Source organism: Microcebus murinus, chromosome 1 (genome assembly GCF_040939455.1).
Source record: "Microcebus murinus isolate Inina chromosome 1, M.murinus_Inina_mat1.0, whole genome shotgun sequence".
NCBI lineage: Eukaryota > Metazoa > Chordata > Mammalia > Primates > Cheirogaleidae > Microcebus > Microcebus murinus.
The window spans coordinates 121,303,280-121,324,069 of record NC_134104.1 but is presented as its reverse complement, the minus strand read 5'-3'; the positions used below and the strand labels follow the sequence as shown (position 1 = coordinate 121,324,069).

Sequence of the window (20,790 nt, the reverse complement as noted above, 5' to 3'; positions counted from 1 at the left end):
AGAAGAAAGTCTCCCAGGATGAAGCTGTTATGTCTCTGTCTTTTCCCAGTTTGTAGGCCCACGTCATGCTTCTCTTTCCCTCAGAAGAGGCCTGGGAGTCTGGCCCACCCAGCTGCCCTCGATTCTCCCTGCCAGCCCTCCACCACAGGCAGCCCTGTACATACATACGTTTAGCCAAGGAGAACTTCTTGAGGAACTGGGGCATGGCGTCTCGAGGGTGGACCTCTACAGTTAGCTGTGTTCCTGCAAAGAAAAAGGAGGTAATATTCTCAGCTAGATGCTGCCAGAAAAGGGTGAATGTCTCATGACCAATAGTTGAACAACAAAATACAATTGGTTTGAGAACTGTCATTTTTGTATACAAATAATTCTTGTTTCTTTTTAAAAACCAAAACAACAACAAACCAAGCAGATAGTTTCTAGATCCAGGTGAGATGGAGTAAGCACACTTGACGACCCTGTCTCTCCCACTGAATGCAACTATAGACCCTGGACAGAATGCACAGGACAACTATTGGAGACTCTGCAAAGTACATGATAGAAGGCTGATTGGCAATGAAGACCAGAATTTAAAACAGTACCAAATTGGCAGTAAACCTGCCATTCTTCTTCCCCTTCTGGTATTATCTAGACAGGATAAAAGGCATTTTCCAACCCAGAAGTGCACAATAGGTGCAGAGAAAAAACATTCAAGATAAACACTCTCCTTCTGGCCTGAGGAGTGAAAAAAGGGACCCCCTTAAGAGACAGAGAGGAAGAAATCTTTTGTTGTTTTTTCCTTCTTTATCTGTTATTTGCCAACTCAGCACCTAAACAATTCTGTTGGTAACAGTGGCAGCAATGATGTTGGTGGCCAGGCAGGCACCTAAGACTTTGGGAGGAGAATAACTCTTTTCTCTTACCAGAGAACCTATAATACTGAGAGTATAAGGGCAAATACTCATTTTTTTTCTCTGTTTTCTGCTGATTGGTCCCAGATGCAGATACAGTTGTGAGAAATGCATGGCGGGGTAAGGAAAGGTCCAGCTTTTTGGTCAGAGGACCATGAAATGGATCCTGAAGAGGAGAGAGCTTGAGATAGCAATTCCATAAGGTTGTGGATGAACTTCTGCTGTCCCTTCTGAGCTGTGCATGCATGGATCTTATCCTAAACATCATACCACAGTCTTTGAGGACTCAACTATGGGGTAGACCAATCCCCAGGTCCCAGAATGGCCACTGGATGGTGCACATGCAGGGCAGATCTATATAGTATTGCAAAGGCTACAATTCCAAATTATTCAGCACAGGAAGACCTGGGAAAATCTCAATTTGAGAAGGAAAAGATAATCAACAGATACTAATTCCACGATGACACAGATTTTGGAATTATCAGACAAAGACTTTAAAACAGCCATGATAACCATGCTTCAAAAAGTGAGGGCAAACAGTTTTGAAATAAATGAAAAGATATAAAGTATCAGCAAAAAATAGAAGATATAAAAAAGAAAAAAATTGAAATTTTAGACTGAAAAATATATTTTTAAACATTCTCTGATATATATGCTCAATATAAGAATGGAGATACAGAGTAAAGAGTCAGAGAACTTAAAGATAGACTGCTAGACATTATTCAGGTGGGTGTGGTAGATTATGCCTATAATCTCAGCACTTTGGGAGGGCAAGTTGGGAGGCCAGGAGTTTGAGATCAGCCTGGGCAACATAGGACACTCTGTCTCTACAGAAATTTTTTTAAAAATTAGCCAGGTGTGGTGGCACATGGCCTATAGCCCTAGCTTCTTGGGAGGCTGAGGCAAGAGGATCACCTGAGGAGTGATCAGCATGAGTTTGAACTTACAGTTAGCTGTGGTTATGCCATTGCACTCCATCCTGGGTGACAGAGCAAGACCTCATCTCTCTTTTAAAAAATACTTTATTCAATTTGAACAACAGAAAGCATGAACAGTACCTAAGGGATCTGTAGCTTAACATTCATGTCACTGAAGTGTCAAAAGGAGAGGAGAAATACTGTGGTGCAGAAAAAATAGTTGAGGAATGATGAAAACTTTTGAAATCCAGTGAAGACATAAACTTACAGATTCAAGAAACTCAGCAAATCCCAAATAGGATAAACACAAGGAAATCCAAGTCCAGATACATTATAATAAAACTCTTGAAGACAAAGAAAAATACCCTGAGAGTAGTCATTGAAAAGTGATGTATTACATTCAGAATTGCTGCAGATTTCTTATCAGAAACCAGGTTACAAGGATGTGGAAAAGTATTTTCAAAATGTTGAAAGAAATAAACTATCAACACAGAATTATACATCCAGTAAAAATATCATTCAAGACTAAAGGTACAAATAAGGACATTCTTAGATAAAGTAAAACCAAGAGAATGTATTATTGACAGACTTGCTCCAAAAGAAATGTTAATGGAAGTTCTTCAGATAGAATAGAAATGGTATCAAAGGAAAAGTTGGAAGAGGAATAGAAATGATAAATATCTAGGTAAATATATTGGTCTATTCTCCTTATAAGTTCTTTAAAATACAAATGATGATTGAAAGCAATGATTATAACATTGTCTGATAGGTTTTCAATATATGTAGATGTAAAATATGTGATAACTATGACATAGAGTGGGAGAGTAAATGTACCTATACGAGGGTAAAATTTCCTCATTCTACTTGAGAAGTAAATATTAATTATAATTAGATTGTGAGACATCAAGTACATATAATACAAATGGATCTATATAAAATGATATAGTAAAAAACTTAATAAATAAATTTAAATGTAATTCTGAAAAATACAAAAATAGCAAAGAAGGCAGGAGAGGGGAAACAAAGAAACAAACAGAAAGCAAATAATAAAGTAGGATACCTAAATCCAAATGTATCAATAATTACAATAAGTATAAGTGGTCCAAACACACTAATTAAAAAATAGAGATTGTAAGAAAGGATAAACAAATAAGATTAAACTATATTCTGTTTCCAAGGATCCAAATTTAACTATTGCGATATGGGTTGGTTAAAAAAAATCCCAGAAAGCTGGAGTTGCTATATTAATAACAGATGAAGTAGACTTCAGAGTAAGGAAAATATCAGGGATAGAAGAATATTACTAAATACATAATGGTAAAAGAGTTGATTCACCAAGAAGGCATAACAATTTTAAATATGTATACATCTAACAACAAAGTTTTGAAATATATAAAACAAGAACTTATAGAACTGAAAGGAGGGATGGAAAAATCTACAGTTACAGTTGGAGATTTCAGCTCTATTCTCTCAGTAATTGAGGGAATGAATAGGAAGAAAATCAACAAATATATAGAAGAACTGAACATCAACTAACCATCAACTAACAGGATTTTCTTAATGTTTATAGAATACTCCATCCAATACCAGCAGAATATACATTTAAGTGAATATTCAAGAATATTCACCAAGATGGGCTATATCCTTCCTTGGTCATAAAACAAACCTTAAAAAGTTGAAGAGAACGGAATTTGTACAAAACTGTTCTCTGACATTAATAGAATTAAACTAGAGGTAAAAAACCCCCCCCAAACCCCAGAAAGTAACTGGAAAATATCCAAACCCTTAAAAATTAAGTAACATATTTCCAAATAATCCATCGACCAAAGAGGAAATCTCGAGGAAAATTAGAAAATATTTTGAACTCATCAAAAATGAAAATACAACATATCAAAATATGTGAGATGAAGCCAAGGCAGTGCTTAGAAACAGGGTCTCACTCTGTCACCCAGGTTGAAGTGCAGTGGCACAATCATAGCTCACTGCAACCTCAAACTTGAACTCTTGGGCTCAAGTGATTCTCCTGCCTCTGCCTTCCAAGTAGTTGGGACTATAGGCGTGTGTCACCATACCTGGCTAATTTTTCTTATTTATTTATTTATTTTTTTGAGATGAGGTCTCACCATGTTGCTCAGGCTGGTAGCATTAAATTCTTATATCAGAAAAGAAGGTGGTCTCAAATCAATAATCTAAACTTCTTTACAAAAATAGAGAAATAATACAGCAAATGAAATCCAAGGTAAGCAGAAGAAAAGAAATGATAAACAGAATAAATCAATAACAATAAAGAATAATGAATGAAACCAAAAGCTGGTTCTTTTAAAAGATCAGTAAATTTGATAAGCCTCTAGCTAAAATAACCAAGAAAAAAAGAGGCAAGACACAAACCAGGAGTCAAGACACTGATATCAGGAATGAAATGAAGGCCATCACTAGAGACTCTCACACATACTGAAATAATAATAAGGCGGGCCGGGCGCTGTGGCTCACGCCTGTAATCCTAGCTCTTGGGAGGCCGAGGCGGGCGGATTGCTCAAGGTCAGGAGTTCAAAACCAGCCTGAGCAAGAGCGAGACCCCGTCTCTACTATAAATAGAAAGAAATTAATTGGCCAACTGATATATATATATAAAAAAAAAAAAAATTAGCCGGGCATGGTGGCGCATGCCTGTAGTCCCAGCTACTCGGGAGGCTGAGGCAGAAGGATCACTCAAGCCCAGGAGTTTGAGGTTGCTGTGAGCTAGGCTGACGCCACGGCACTCACTCTAGCCTGGACAACAAAGTGAGACTCTGTCTCAAAAAAAAAAAAAAAAAAAAAAAAAAAAAAAAAAATAATAAGGCGATACAAAAAACTCTATGCTCATAAATTCTATAATTTAGGTGAAATGGACCAATTCCTTGAAAGTCACAAACTACCACAAAAACTCATGCCAGAAGTAGATAATCTAAATATTCCCATATCTATTTTTAAAATTAAACTTGTATTATAGTTTAAAACCCTTCCAAAAAAAAAAAAAAAAAAAAAAGAAACTATGTCCAGATGGATTCAGTGGTAAATTCTAACAAACATTAAAAAAAAATAACACCAATTCTCCACAGGATCATTCAGAAAACAGAAGAGGAGTGAACACTTAACAACCCATTTTAGGAGGCTAGAATTAATCTGATACCAAAGCCAGATAGAGACAAGATAAGAAAACAACACTACAGATCAATATCTTTATGTACATAAATATAAATATCTTCAATAAAATATTATAAGGTTAAATTCAACAATATAATGAAAGAATAATACACCACAATCATGGGTGGTTTATTTTGGGAATGCAGAGCTGGTTCAATATTTGAAAATCAATGAATATAATTCACCACATTAACAAGCCAAAGAAGAAAAACCACAGGATCATATACATTGATGCAGAAGAAGCATTTGACAAAATTTAATACCCATTCATGATAAAACATCGCAACAAACTAGGAATAGAACTTTCTCAATCTGAAAAAAGAGTATCTACAAAAATCATATGGCTAACAGCATATTTAATTGTAGAAAATGGTATGATAACTACATACCATTCAGAACAAGTCATGGATGTCCACTTTCACTGCTCCTAATAACATTGTACTAGCAGTCCTACCCAGTGCAATAAGATAAGAAAAAGAAATAAAAGTCACACAGATTGGAAAGGAAGAAATAAGTCTATCTACATAGGAAATCCCAAGTAATTATAAGAAAAAGTCCCTAGAACTAATAAGTGAGTTTAACATGGTCACGGCATACAAGATTATCACACAAAAATCAATTGTACTTCTCCATATTGGCAATTAGCAATTGAAAATTGAATTTATAAACAATCATTTCCCATAGCTCCAAAATTTGAAATACTTAGGTATAAATTGAAAACAAAAAACTGAGTGCTGGCTCATGTCTGTAATCCCGGCACTTTGGGAGGTCAAGGTGGGAGGATTGCTTAGGCTAGGAGTTTGAGACCAGCCTGGGAAACACAGTCAGACCCTGTCTTTACAAAAAAAAAATTAGAAAGAAAGAAATAAAGAAAAAAATTATCGAGGTATGATGATGTACACCTATAGTCCCAGCTACTTGGGAGGCTGAGGTGGGAGAATCTCTTGAGCCCAGGAGTTCAAGGTTACAGTGAGCTATGATCAGGCCACTGCACTCTACTCCAACTTGGGCAACAGAGTAAGACACTGTCTCTAAAAAAACAAAAACAAAATAAAACAACAACAACAACAAACCCAAACAAACATGTGCAGAATTGTATGCTGAAAACTACAGAATATGATTGAACAAATTAGAGAGGGCTTAAATAAATAGGGAGACATATCATATTTATGAATTGGAAGATTGAATATTGTCAAGTTGATAATTCTCTCCAAATTGATCTATAGATTTAATGCAAATTCAATCAAATGCCTTCAGGGAATTTTGTAGAGATAGACAAGGTGATTCTAAAATTTGGAAGTAAAGAAACTGGAATAATGAAACAAGTTTCGAAAAAAAAATTGAGGACTCCTACTATCTGATTTTAAGACGTATTAATACAGCTACTATTATAACAACAGTGCGATATTGGCAAAAGGATCAGTGGAACAGAATAGAGAGACAAGAATAGGCCCACACAAATATGGCAAAATGATGTTTTACAAAAGCACAAAGGCAATCCAATTCGAAAAAGGGCCAAAGAACAGATATTTTACCATAAAAGAGATTACAGATGGAAAATAAGCACATGAAAAGACGTTCAGCATCATCAGCCACTAGGAAAATACAAACTAAACCGCAATGAGATACCACATCTATTAGAAAACCAGTAATATACAGTTGGCCCTTGAATAACACAGGTTTGAACTGCACAGGTCCATTACATGTGGCTTCTTTTCAACCAAAGGCAGATAGAAAGTACAGTGTTTGTGGGATGCAAAACCTGCATACACAGAGGGCCAACTTCTCATATATGCAGGGTGGATGGACTTGAGCAGGCGCAGATTCAGTTATACACGGGTGATCTTGGAACCGATCCCTCCCGTATACAAATGGACGACTGTGATTTAAAAATGGTGATAATACCATATGCTAACAAGGATTCAGAGAAACTAGATCTTATACATTGCTGTTGGGACTGTAAAAAAGAACAGCCACTCTGCAGAATAGTTTGGCAGTTTCTTATAAAACAAAACATGTACTTACCATACAACCTAAAAATTGTACCCTTGGGCATTTATCCCAGAGAAATGAAAACTTATGCTCATGCAAAAACCCGTACACAAATGTTTATATGGTAGCTCTATTCATAGTCACCCCAAATCAGAAACAACCTAAATGTCTTTTAACATTTCAACGTGAATGAATAAACAACCTGTGGTACATCCATATCAGGGAATAGTTCTAAACAATACAAAAGAACTCTGAGGAGTGAAAGGAGGTTTAGAGTATGCACAAAAGAATTTTGGGGGAGTAACAAAACTGCTCTATATCCTGATATGGTGGTGATTACATGAGTCTATGCATGTGTTAAAACTCAGAACCATACACCATGAAAATTTAATTTTACTGTCTGTTTATTTAAATAAAATAAAAATAAAAACAAAAATAACAACCACACAAAAAACCATAAGCAGAGTTAAAACAAAACAAAAAATTGGATGGCACAGAAGGATATAAAGTAGAAAATGAAAATTCTTTTAAGACTTCATTTCTACATTTAAAATTTTAAAGCAGGATTATAGTAACATGCTTTTTGTAACCTGCTTTCTTCATTTAAGTATTTACTTAAAAATGAATATAGCCATATGTCATCATTTTAAGTGGCTGCATAGTACTTCTTTTTTATAGATGGTTTATAATTTGGATAAGTAATTACCTTTTGTTGGATATTTAGCTTTTCCAAAACGTTTTGCTTTTAGAAACAACGATGCGATCTACACTCTGATACATGCATGTTTACGCACTTTGCAACTTAGTTCCTTTGAATAAATTTTTAAAAATGGATCAAAGAATATGGAAATGTTTATGGGTTTTGTTAGATACTGGCAATCTTTTCCCATAAATGATTAATCAGTTTATCATCCTACCCATAGTGCAAGAGAATGCCCATTTTGCTCATTGTTGCTGTGGTTGATCAAAAAATTGGCCATGATACTTTGTACTTCTTCCCAATGATGGCTCTTTTGTTCCACCCCTTGAATTAGGGCTGGCCTTAAGACTTGGTTCAGCCAATTAGCATGTGGCAGAGTGATGTTGTACAATTTTGAGCCTAGGCCTCAAGAGCCTTTGCAGCTTCTGCTCTTGTTTTTGAGATCCCAGCCAGGCCTGCCATGTGCATCAGCCAGACTGTGGGTGAGAGACCCCGTGGAGCAGAGCAGAGCCTCTCATGTGAGGCCATCCTAGACCAGCTGGTGTCCAGCCAACCCGCCAGCTGACAGCAAGCACAGAAGCCAGCCCAGCCAAGATCCCAGATCCGTTGGTCATAGCTCAGATGAGAAGAACATCAAGCCAACCTGAAGACTTGTGAGCTTGTAAATGCTTATTGTTTAAAGTTGCTGAGTTTTGTGGTGGTTTGTAATGTAAACCAGTGATATACTCACTGATGTTTGATTTGATCAATCTTTTAAATTTTTATCAATAAATAATGATACCTTGTTGCTTTGTATTTCTTTAATTTTTACTGTAGTGTTCTTTGCATATATTTATTTATATTTAAATTCTTATTTCATGAATTGGCTATTTTCCTATTGATTTATTGCTTTTTCCTTATTGATTTTGTAAGAGCTCCATTTACTAAGCCTTTGCCTGCTAAATGTGTTGCAATTATTTTTCATAGAAAAATAATTCTGACTTTCTTGTGTAGCTCGTAAACTTGCTCTGGATGCCAAAGAAGGTAATTCTTAAACAATTTGAAAAGATACAATGTGGCCTCTCAAGGCATTGCTTTGAAGGCGCTAATATTCATTTTGAAGTGTTCCTAGCACATTCACTGTCAGAGAAGATCAGTCTTGTGAGTCTATAATGGAGACAGTGGGCATTTCAGAGTTCAAGGCCTAATTCAGCTCTGGTCACAGGATCGGACACTATTGCCATGTGGCAGCAAATGCTGCCTGTGTCTTCTCGTGGTGCACAGGCATGGGCCTGCTCACCTTTGCCTTTTCACTTTCTTCACCTGAAAAACACTCCGAGGTGTTTTTCAAAGTGGGTGCCAAGCAGCACTTGGCTACAAGATGCCTTGTGAAGAACGAATTGAGAAACAGGGCCCCCGCCCTTGTAGATCACAATACGCAATGGTCTGAGAAGGTCCGCAGCAAAGAACTCTATTCAACCTGGCACTATTTTGTCAAACACAATTTGGAAAATGCTAGAGTGGAACAATCTCCATAAACGTAGAGAAGCTGCAAGAGTGAACAACTTGTTGGAATAGGGTTCAATAACGAACCTCTTCCCCAAACTTCTCATAACGTCCAGGTACTTCCAACCACTTCTAATTCTCTTTGTCAAAGAATGATCAAGCTGAAAAACAAAATGTCATTAAAGCCCTTCCAGGGCTGGGTTGTTGAGGTAGTCTCACTTTTAGAACATGGCCCTGGCCTGGAATCTCCATCCACCACCATTCCTAATCCCTTTTCTCCTCTCTGCAATTCCTCTTTCCCATTGGGCAGGGGCTGGTATCCAATATTTTCCTGAATCCCACTTCCTGGCTCTCCTCTGAAGCTGTGCTGCTGCGTTAGCGTTCCCTGAAGACAACCAGCAGAGCTCTCGGCCGCCCCGATGTGTGGGGCAGGGTGACTCCTGCCCTCACTTGCAGCTGTGTAAGGCACATCTGGGTGGCTTTGCTGGCTCCAGGAACTGGGCCTGGGCTGGGCACATTGTCTCAAGGTGAGCAGCATTCACAATATAGCTCCATTGCATACTAAGGGCATGAAGTGGAAACAGTTTGCCATGACATTCTTGTATCAAACAAAACTCTTAATTTAAGAAAAAATATTAATTTGACCAATCTCTAATTAAAGAGAGTAGAACAGCATTTGTAGCAAATTTCATAGTCATATCTAAACAGTAAATACAACCAGATACCATTCCACCAATCTTGACCATTAACCCTCACAACCAAACCTAAAGGAGGCCCTTCCTGGGACTCCAGGTCACCTGGCTGGCCTCTCTCATGCACCAGCACTACCAGCTGTCAACCACATAACATTTCTGAAGCTGCAGCTTTGGTCATCTTAGTAAAAGTGTGTTAGTGATTGCTTTCTGCTAACCCTAAGAAGGGGCTCCCAGGCCCTTCCTCTGGATCCTGCTGGCTCCCCTTCCTCTCCTGCCCTCTTGGAAATGGGGATGCACACAGGCAAGCCAAGCATGTCTGTGTGCGCGCTGCCCCGGGTCTGCCGTTTGCTCAGTCAGCAAATTTCTCCTACCTGGCATCTTCTCTCTGGATTTCTTCAGGTTTCAATCAGGATTTATCTAAAGGCCCAATTTTCTCAGAACACCTAATGCAGGATGGCAAACAGGTTCCATGTTGTTCATTAACTCTGACTGGTTGGAAGTGGCTGCCTGAAGTCATCAATTAACAAAGACTGTCAGGGGTGCTTGTGTGTGAGTGTGTGTGTGCACATGGATGTATGTGTGTGTCGGGGCTGTGGCATTCATGAGAGATATTTGTCATCAATGGCTTAGGGGTTTGTTCACTTTTTCTACAATAGATTGCTACATTGACAACATAGATTTTTTTGCCTTGGAATTTTTTCCCCGAAGTAGCTGAGAGCCAGGAAAACCTTAGCTAAGGCAGTTGTGATTTTTTTCTTTTCTTTTCTTTTTTTTTTTGAGACAGAGTCTCACTTTTTGTTGCCCAGGCTAGAGTGAGTGCCGTGGCGTCAGCCTAGCTCACAGCAACCTCAAACTCCTGGGCTCAAGCGATCCTCCTGCCTCAGCCTCCCGAGTAGCTGGGACTACAGGCATGCACCACCATGCCCGGCTAATTTTTTGTATATATACTTTTAGTTGGTCAATTAATTTCTTTCTATTTTTTTAGTAGAGACGGGGTCTCGCTCAGGCTGGTTTCGAACTCCCGACCTTGAGCAATCCGCCCGCCTCGGCCTCCCAGAGTGCTAGGATTACAGGCGTGAGCCACCGCGCCCGGCCCGCAGTTGTGATTTTTAAAACACCCTTAAACAGACCCTGGCGAGGTGTTCAACAGAGATGTGCTGTGTTCTGCCCAGGATGCCGCAGTCAAGAAGTGGTGAGTTGTGACAACCCAGAAGCGAGCATGCTAGACGGTGACGTGAACTGCCCAGCTCTCTGGGACACGGACAGAGCACCACAGGCCTACACTTGTGCACACCCTCACAGCATGCACACCCGGGAACGAACTCAGTTACACGCCTGAACGTGGGAGCCAGGACTGATTTTGGGCTCCTGGCCCAAAAGAAATACATTTGTATTGTTTCCAGCCACCAGAGTTGTGGAAATATGCTATAGCAGCTGTAGGAAACTAATACACAACCCTGCGCACCCCTCCAACTAATACACAACCCTGCGCACACACCCCCATCAGCCTTTCTGCTTTATATCCCGCTGGGTCTTATCTGACTCACTGTGCTTTGCTTGTTAGGACTGTGTGTCCTCCCTCACTGGGATGTCAGCTGCATGAGGACAGGGGCCTTTGCGTGTTTCGCTCACTAAGTGAGATAAGTGGTTGCTAATCTACTCGCTTAGCAAGATCTTGTTTTGTGGTGCCATGTTCAGTTGGGTCCATTTCAGACCAGCAGTGAGGGCCAGGCTTGTCCTTGTGGTGCTCAGGGCAGGTGGCAGGTCTTGGTGGGTCCACAGAGTGAGCTCTAAGGCCTGTCCTGGAGCCGTATTCCCAGGAATTCTGGCCTAAAAGGATACTGATCTGGACTGCATGGAGAGACAACTCCTGCATGCTGGCGACCTGAGCTGGCTGGCCCTTCGTCACTACCTACCGGCACCTTCCTGTGCAGATGCTGGGCCAGCCTGGGTTTCACAGAACCATTCCCCGAGAGGCCCTGATCCCCCAGGGCTTCCACAGTCCTTCTGCTTCATGGGGTCAGGGTAGTCCACTGCCCCCAGATGTGATCAGACAAGTCCTCACAGGTGAGGACATCAGCACTAAGAACAACCACGTGGAGCCTGGGGCTGAGCCTGTGAGAGCTCTCAGACACCTGTCCCCTTATGCAGAGCAGTTACCAAGGTGGGCAGGGAGTCTAACCTGGACCCACCTCCAGCTGTGGCTGTGGAGCCCTCCTGTCCCTGTACCACCAAGTTCTCAGTCCAGTCAACTGCAGAGTCAGTGGTGCCCTCGCCCGCCCTCCCCGAGCCCCCAGAGCCTGTCCCCGAAAATGAAAGCGAAGCTTCCCAGGGAAGGGCCCTCTCACCCCGCCTTGCTGCAGCAAACTCGAATCGGGTAGAAGGCCTGGGAAGAGTCAGTGTCAGGAGGAGAGGCCAAAGGACTGCTGTGACTCAGGACGAGGGAGGGCTTGGATGTCAGGAGCCAGCGGGGGAGGCTGGCTTCCAGGGAGCCGAGGGAGCAGAGCCATGTGAAGGGTAACAGCTGAGGCCGTGCTGGGGCTGACGGGGTCAGACTGCCTGGCTCTGACTCTCGCTGCCCATGTGATCTTGGACACATGACAGCCTTTCCAAGCCTCAGTTTACTCATCTGTAAAATGAGAATAGTAAGAGTTCCTATCCAATAGGATTGCTTAATTTACATAAGAATACACATGTAAATAGCCTAGCAACTAATAAATGTTAGCTATAGTGATGACAGTGATGACGATGATGATGACAGCAGTGAGCTCTGTGGCCCAAGGACTTTATTTCTTGGTCCCCTGGTAGGGGTAGACTCTGACCCTGCAGCCTCTTATTGCTTCCTGTAGGATGCAGGGAAAGGAAAAGGGTGCTCCAACATCCACGGGGCAGAGAGGACCCTGCTCCCTGCGGCCTGAGCTCCACACTGCAGGCTGTTTCTGGCCAGGGCAGTGGATTGGGGTGCACAGCTGCAGGCGAGGTCATGACTAACCGTGAATGACTTACCTTGGTTGTCATAGGAAGTGATGACCTGAGGTTGCTGAAGGTGCTGCTTCTCCGCCAGGTTTCCTATTTAAGGAAGACAGAGAAGCCTGTAGTGACCACTGGGACCACGGTGGAATTTATTTTGGGCACAACAGGGAGCTGCATGTATCTGCGAGAAAGGAGTGCTGGCAGGGGCTGAGCACGTCCACGTCCTGTACACCTGTGAACCGGCGCAGTTCCACACCTGAACATGGAGGCAAATGCCTGTGCACATGCCCCTCATGCTCTCAGCAGGTGATGGCACACACTGGTTTTCTTCTAGAGCAGGCTGTTGAAGCCTTCCATGGTCTATGTAGCCATAATTCCTGACTTTGGTGTCACCAGGCAGTTTCCAAAGCACTTGCCATACATGGATGCCTCATTGATCTTCATACCTCTCTGAAGAGGTATGAGGGGTAGAGGCTGGTTCTGACCTGGGATTTGGCTCCAAGTTTTCTGAATCCTGCCTCTGTCAGAGAAAAATGGGGCCAGCCTGCCTTCTACTCCAGCCTAGGAATTGGGAAGATGTGAAGTGTGGTTTGGTTTCATAAACATTTACAGGGAACCCACTATCTGCAAGTTCTCTCCACACACTAGGGATATTTCTGTCCCTGGGACAGAGAGCTGTCCTAAGAGCCTAGTGGGGTCAGGCTGCTGTGGAGAGATGGTTCATTCATGCCACAGGCCATGAAGGGGGAACTCACAGGCTTACCCGCCCCTCCTACAAGAAGCATGATCTTTCCTCTGTCCTCTCTCTACAGCTGAGGCTGTGGCCTGGTCTTACTAGGCTGCCCTTGGACCTCTGCTTCAGAGGGGCAGTGGAGGGGCCAGGTGTAGGGTTGTGGCACCAGAGGTTCCCCACCACGCCCACCCTTGCCTGCCATCTTCTCCCTCTGGCTTCCCACTGGCCTGCAGTGGACCTGCCACTGAAAGTGACCACTGGGACCAGTGCCTTGGTCTGGGAATAAGCATGCTTCTGGGGTGCTGGCCTGAACAGGTTCCATTCAGGTGACTCTCCCTGGGTACCCAACCAGAGGGACCACTCAGTGCTTCCCATGCCTGGGCCCCAGCAGAAGCCAGGCAAGGTGGGTGGGTGGGCGGGCACTGAGCTAGTCGGGACTTGTGATCCACCTGTCAGGGTCTTGCTCTGGAAAAGCCTGCCTGCTCCAGCCTTCTCCTGTGAACAGGCCCAGCCAGGTCCCTGAGGCTCCTATTAGTCGGCCAAGGGCCAGGTCCACTAAATGTGCCAATGTGGCACATTGGGTGATGTGGCATGCTGGGCTGGAGCCCCAGGCCAGACTCAGGTGAGGACAGGGAGGCCACCTCCTGCGGGCACAGCTGGCAGCATCCCGGCTGACGGAGGGAGGAAACAAGATCTGGGAAGGGAATCCTCCAGGAGGGTGATTGGCTGGCATAGCTGCTGTGGGGTATTTATAGTCAGGGCTGCACAATTGGTTTCCATGTAGCTGTGGGGCGTCAGTCCCTGTGCTGCTAGGCAGACTTCGGTCAGGACCAAGGAAAGCAGCCAATCACAGCAGGGGAAGCCCGTTGCTGGGCAAGCGATGGGGCCGGGAGGGGAGTAAGGGTGGTTGGCTCAGCCCAAACACCTGTTGCTTCGAGAAGTTTGGAACACTCCAGGCTCCCCCCACCCTGCCAACGCCCTAGCCCAAGGAGTGCACAGGGCAGTAATAGGGGGGAAATGTGCCCTTTTGGATCAGCCCCATGTTCAGCCTCGTTTGTGCACACTTCACTAGCACATGCCATCAGCTGCTTCCTTCTTAGATGAAAGCATCCAGTTACCAGGGTAGGGTGGCCTGCTGGTTACTGTGGCTGGGTGCCTTGTGCACCAACAAGGCAAGTATGAGAAAAGGTCAGCTTCAATACCTGTATCCAGAATCTCAACATCAGAAAACAACAGAAAGAAGCTACAATTTTAAATTCTGCATGCATGAAAATGTGCCATTTGAAAAATAAATCAAATTTTACTTTCCACCTATTGGTGGAGTGGTGGAAGCATTGTCCTTCCTGGACTCAGGGCCTCTGTAGAGCCTCTCTCCAGCCTTGCATTTATGTGAAGCTCTCAGTTCTCACAATGGTTTTGTAAGAACTACTTTAATTGTCCTCTGTTGGCTGACACATTGTCCTAAGACTCACTTCATGTCTTTTACAAGAAGTCTTGTAATCTCCACTGTGTCACTCTGTGTTGTGTGTATTTTTTCAACTAACCCTCCCTCAAATCAGAAGCCTGGAGGATGGTAAAATAGGATGAAATCAGTATGTTTCAATCCTCTCCTGATGGAATAACATTCCTGAGAAGCCCTGAGATGAGCGTCAGACAAGCCAGGCAAGGTAAGAGAGCTGCAATAAACAAGGATGCTGTGTCCCTTTGCTCCTGCTCACACACGGGCTGAGTGCGCATGCCCTGCACGGCTACCTTTGTGGCTGACAGGCCTCTGGAGGTCTGATTCGCATGGCAGTTCTCACTAGCCCACAGCCTCGTTTTGCTAGCTTTGGCACCTACCTCAGTAGAGCCGAAGTTGGCATGTCTACCACCAGATGGCCCCACCAGCAGGGTTAAGGAGGACATTGCACCCACACATGCCATCAGCCAGGACACAGAGGGGTGGCTCTCCTGGCAGGGTGTGGGGCAGGTGTGTCTCAAGGATGACCCCTACCATGAGCAGGGGAGGAGGCACAACAAAGTTCTTCACCCTCAGGGTGTTGACTGTTACGGGGCATATTGCAGTGAACATTATGGTTCCAGTCATTTTAACTTAGCCCCTTGAAGTCAGGGTTTCCTGGCTGTCTTATTCTACTGTTTCATCCCCAACATTTAGAATTGTCCCTGGCACAAAGTAAATGCTATAGACATTTGTTGAGGGAATAACCGAATGAATTTACTTTTAGAACTTTATCCTTCCTTCATTACTTTCAGAAGGGTGGCACAACATAGCTGTTCAGTCTTACGCATTGGCAGTCCCGTTTCCCCATATGTGGGGGGTCATGGGGGGTGGCTCCTTCAGACTGGCATTTGAAGAGCCAGTGGTCTGATCCCAGGGCTCTCGTAGCTGGGGTTTGCGGGAGCTCCCTACTGCGGCCTGGGAGTGGAGGTCTTATTAGAATTCTCATATGTCTACTGTTCATTGTCACAGATGTTTGTCCCTGGAGGCTGGGCTATCTCTGAAGGACACAGAGTAAGGGCCACCATGGTTGGCTCATCCATAGCATTCCCAGAGAGATCCTAGGCCTGCAGGAGCGACAGACACCTGGCACCAGGGAGAAGAGGCTTGGAAGCTGACTTCTTATTGAATTCTGGGCCAACAGGGAGTCACAAAACCCTTGAGTGACGTCTCCCCAGGCCTCAAGTAAATCCATCCCACTGTCCCCTCTATTGGGAAACATTTCCAAAAGATGGTTGGCATGCACGACACTAGCAGCCCTGCCTCCTGTGGGAGCACGTTCAACCTCACCATCCCAAGTGATGTGAAGTCCTCCCCTACAGCTTAGCCAGCAAACAAGTGGGTGCTCAAGTCCATGGCATCGCTCTTCAGCTACAGCCTCCAGGAGAGCAACAGACCTGAAGCCAGGAAAACCTTGCTATTGCCACAGTGGCCCTAGAGGCCTGGCCGGGTGGGGAGCAGCCAATTTCTGCTCAGTGGTTAGATGTCCAGGGGAACCTCATTTCTATCTGTCTTGAGCCACTGTTCAGATGCATGAAGCCCAGTCCTTCCAGTGATTATTCAATGTACTGAATTCCAGAGATTGAAAAGAAAAGAAAAAGAAAAGGAGACTTTACCGTGAAGGTTGTTTCCTTCTAATTTCTGCCATCTTCGGACTGCATTTCCGACGCCTTGGAATCCTGCAAAATAACAAGGTTCTCTGAGGTGGGAGGCCCAGGGCAACTGAGTGAATGACAATGGCAAACTTATCTGGGCTAAAGTAGGGCAGGTGGCACTTGGCTCTCTTGGGATCTGGGGGAGGCTGCCCAGGAATGAGATGCATGTGGGGAAAGAATGCAACCCTGAACATTCAAAACATTAAAAACATGCCGAAACAGTTTTCGAGGGTGGTGGGGTTGGTCATCAGGATCATCCTGGGAGAATTTCTGTAATACAGATGCAGAGTTTCCACTTCCACCTCTCCACCACGTGAGTACAAAAGCACTGTTTTAGAAGACGCTTGCTATCCACTTTGCCTGCCTGTTTCTGTATACGGCGAGTCCCCCACTTCTAGAGTGTTGGTGTTGGGTGTGGGTGGGCAAAGGCTGCTATCCCCATGGCAATGGAAAGCCACAGCTGCCTGCTCTCCCAGCCTCCCTTGCAGCTCCAGCATGGACACGTGTGGCCTGGCTGTAGCCAATCAGATTCACCTGTGTCCCACTCTGACTTGGGACCTGGTGATGCAACGGGAAGTGAAGGGAAGGGAAGGGAAGCTCTCGCTCTGGCGGTGGCCGTAAGTGGTGGCCACAAGGTCGAGTTCCTGGCACAGGAATGGCATACATTCTGGCAGCAGGAGCTGCTGCAATAAAATTGAGTTCCTGGCGCAGGAAGAGTATCTAGTGCTCCTCAGTGGCCGCAGGGGTTTCCTCACCAGATCAGCTCTGTGGTGCTGTTTATGGCACTGTTCCTGGAATGTGAGCCTCGAGTCTGGTTCTCAGCCCTTTCAACCACACAAGACCCCCACTCCTTTCCTTTCTGCAGAGTCCTCCTGTGGTTTACCTCTTGGAACACTCAGTGACACACTCATGCAGTGCAATACACAAGTCACACAGACCTTTGGAATAAAACCTAAGACTTTGAAGCCCTTTCAGACTAGCTGCAGGCGGATTTGGGCTACCATCTTCCCCGCCACAGGAATGTATGCACTCTCCTCTCTTACAGGAGCTGAGGGCTTCCAGGAACGCTTTTGAGAAGCACTGCTCTAAGGAAATGGCTGGGAGGATGCTAAGGCCCTAGAAGAAATGGGAGATAGCATCTGGTGGCCTTGCAGCCCAATTCTTGGTGGCCCGTCCACATTCCCCTTGCTTTCTTGTCCCTCTGACTCTACCAGCAGCAAGAGCCAGCTGGTTACAGCTTCACTCTGTCCTCTGCATTGGACAATATCTGAGCTTTGATGTTTGGTGACATGGAGTGCAGGTCCTCCTTTGCAGAGCCAAGGAAGATGTGCTCCCCAGTGAAGGACCTGAAGCACAGAGGAGACAGGAGGAGATGCCTGAAAGTGGGTATTGGTTTGTTTTGGATCTTTGCACCAAAGCGGGGCCTTGGAATAAGTTCATCTTGTTCAGCCTTTTCCTCCCTTAGGCTGTGTCTGGAGGAGCGGCCTGCAAGCTTGCTTAGCCTGGGGTCTCCTGGATACCATCACTGCCCCGCAGGCTTAGGAAGCCATTCACTTCCCCTCTTCTCTGCTCTGACGCAGAGCTGCCTGATTGTGAATGAGTGACACAGGCCTCTCCACTGTCCTTCATGGTATCTGTGAGAAACTTCCATTGGGAAAATATTTAGAGAAAAACACCAGCAGAAAGGGCCTAGCAAATAGGGGTCTTTTTTTCCCCCTGAGTCATGGTGGTGAGGTGAAGTGTGCTGGTCTGGAGTTACAGGGGTTTGTGCTATGTGTTAGACACCTTTCGGGATAGTCCCACTGCCCAGCATTTCCTGGGTTTCTCTGCATTCTTTGCCTTCTCTAAGTGTCAGAGCCTTTAGGAACGATGTGATCAGAGGGGACTGGGAGATGAGGACTCACAGGTGGAGCTAGCACTGGGCCTCATCACACACTGGGGGAATCTCCTTTCTATCAAGAAGCTGATGAGCTCTGCTGATTTTCTAATGACACATGCTGTGGGTGGGCCATTGCCCCTTCTCCCAGGATCAGCGCTGAGAACTAAAGAACAATTAACCTGAGCAATTCTTGGCCCTCAAATCCCTCCTGAGACTGGAGCACCTGTCAACATGGCCCTCCGGAATCTATTTCTTTCCCCTGTCTACCTCCCCAAGAGGTCCTCAGGTGCTTTGGAAGCAGCTGCAGCCTCTGTGGCTGCTGGTGGCAAGGCTATTCATGGCACCATTGCCTTAGCAAGGCAGTTGGAAGGTGGATGTTCAATGTGCACAGGGGCTCTGGGGACAGAAGAGCCAGGGGCAGAGTAGCAGCAGGAACACAAAAGAGCTCAAGGGCTGGGGGGGGGGGGGCGGGAGGCAAAAGTCATTTTCCCACATAGGCTAGCAAGTATTGAACCTAAGAACTGGCACACAATCAGCCTAGTGCACCCTCACACCAGCCTCCAAAAGGGCTCTGGACCCAGGGCCCGAGGTTCCCAGACTTCTCAGGGGCTTATTTAATCTCCACTATTATCCATCTAGACTTTATTCACATTGTGTGAATGTCACCTTGTCTGGAGAACACAGAGGCCTGGGTCTTGCTTTGCAGTCACTCTATAAACAATCACTGTATTTACCAATCTGTCCTTCCCCAGAAAGTCTGCGGGACAAGTAAAACGGATGCATAAGTTCAAGTGCGGAGAGCAGATTTTATGCCTCACCCTATGCAAGCCTGTGTTCCTTTTACCCCTTTCATGCCTTCTATCTGTAGGAAGCCGAGAGAGAGAGAGAGGCTCCAGAGAGGGGAAACTGAGGCTGGAAATTGTGCAAGGCCAATAAGGGAGCGCCTCTTCTCAAAGTCCGACTCAGCACACAGATTTTCCTGGGTCCCCGCGCCATGCAGTGTGCCGAGGGGGTTGGGGGCAGGCCTCCACACCTGTGAGTCAGGCCAGAGGCTCTGGCCCCCTTCAGGGCAACATCCAACCCTGATCGGTGCCCTTCAGGGAGTGGCTGGGAGGAAACAGGCTCCCCCGGGGTGACGGAAGCACCCACGGGCCTGCACGGGGAGTCAATCTGGGGCACTGACCAGGCTGCGCGTTGCCACGAGACTGCGCGTTGCCACGGGACGCCAGTGCCACGGCGCCGAGGCGAAGGCTGCCCTGGGGAAGAGGGTCGGGCTCGCTGACCTCGACCGGGGTCGTGTGGGGCGCCCCCCGGCGGGCGGGCCCTAGGGCGAGAGGGCAAGGAGGCCGAGGTGCCCGGGGCCCCAGGACATAGGCCGGGCGCGCGTTACCTCCGCAGCGCTGCAGCAGCGCGCCCGGGTCCGCCTGCAGGTCCGAGTGCGTGCCCTGTGCAGCGCGCCGCTTCTCGGAGTGCACGATCAGCAGCATGTCGATAGACACGGCGTTGATGTCCTTCTTCAGCTCCATGGTGCCGCCTCCCTCCCGACCGGGGCGCTGCGGCCGCTCGCTAGGCTGCTTGCGTTGCAAATGGCCCCGTGCGCGCGGCTGCCGGCGCGGGAGAGGGCGAGGGCGCGGGAGAGGGCGCTCCCCAGCCGCCCGAGCCGCGGCGCGCAGCGTTTCGCTGACTCTGCCAAACATGCCATTAGGGCCCGCCCGAGAGGGCGCTACCCTAATGAAGCGACTCTAAGTCACCTTTGAAAGGAAATCCCCGGGGCTGAGCCCTGACCTGCACCGAGGCCGCAGCGGGCAGAGGCGGCCTGTTCCAGAGCCTTCCTTCCCCGCACTTGCACTCCCGACCCGTGCACTTGAAGCTCCGGTCCCGAGTTCCGGGACTGCTCCCACTGGCTGAGCGCTGCCTCATCCCCACGGTCTCTGGGGGTTCCCGGGGAGACTTCAAGCAGACCTCCTCAGAGAAGCCACTGGCAAATACAGAAATTGGTGCTGTAAACATTGAGTGCTGGCTCTGGAAAGGGAAAGACAGCAGGGGGCTCCAGACCGAATTGCAAGGTGTGCAGAAATTAGCCAAGCTTTGGCCCTGGCCTCTCCTGTTCCTGGGATGGGTCTTGGAGGTTGACAGCTCTCTCTGTAAGAGTGAGCTGGGTGGGGTGTTGGGGTCAGGACCTCTCCCCAG

The 20,790-nt window shown here is 45.9% G+C and overlaps 1 protein-coding gene across 1 annotated transcript in view; it reads right to left on the bottom strand.

Annotated features, from left to right (window-relative positions):
- Nucleotides 1-20,170, bottom strand: part of KY (kyphoscoliosis peptidase) — a 46,746-nt gene extending 26,576 nt beyond the window's left edge. Inside the window, exons 1-4 of the mRNA XM_012787779.3 lie at nucleotides 19,991-20,170; nucleotides 16,683-16,745; nucleotides 12,869-12,931; nucleotides 169-243 (exon numbers count right to left, since the gene is read on the bottom strand). Coding sequence (XP_012643233.1) covers nucleotides 169-243; nucleotides 12,869-12,931; nucleotides 16,683-16,745; nucleotides 19,991-20,126 — 337 coding nt within the window. The 5' untranslated portion in view covers nucleotides 20,127-20,170. The remainder of the gene's footprint in view (nucleotides 1-168; nucleotides 244-12,868; nucleotides 12,932-16,682; nucleotides 16,746-19,990) is intronic.
- Between the last annotated feature and the right edge of the window lie 620 nt (nucleotides 20,171-20,790).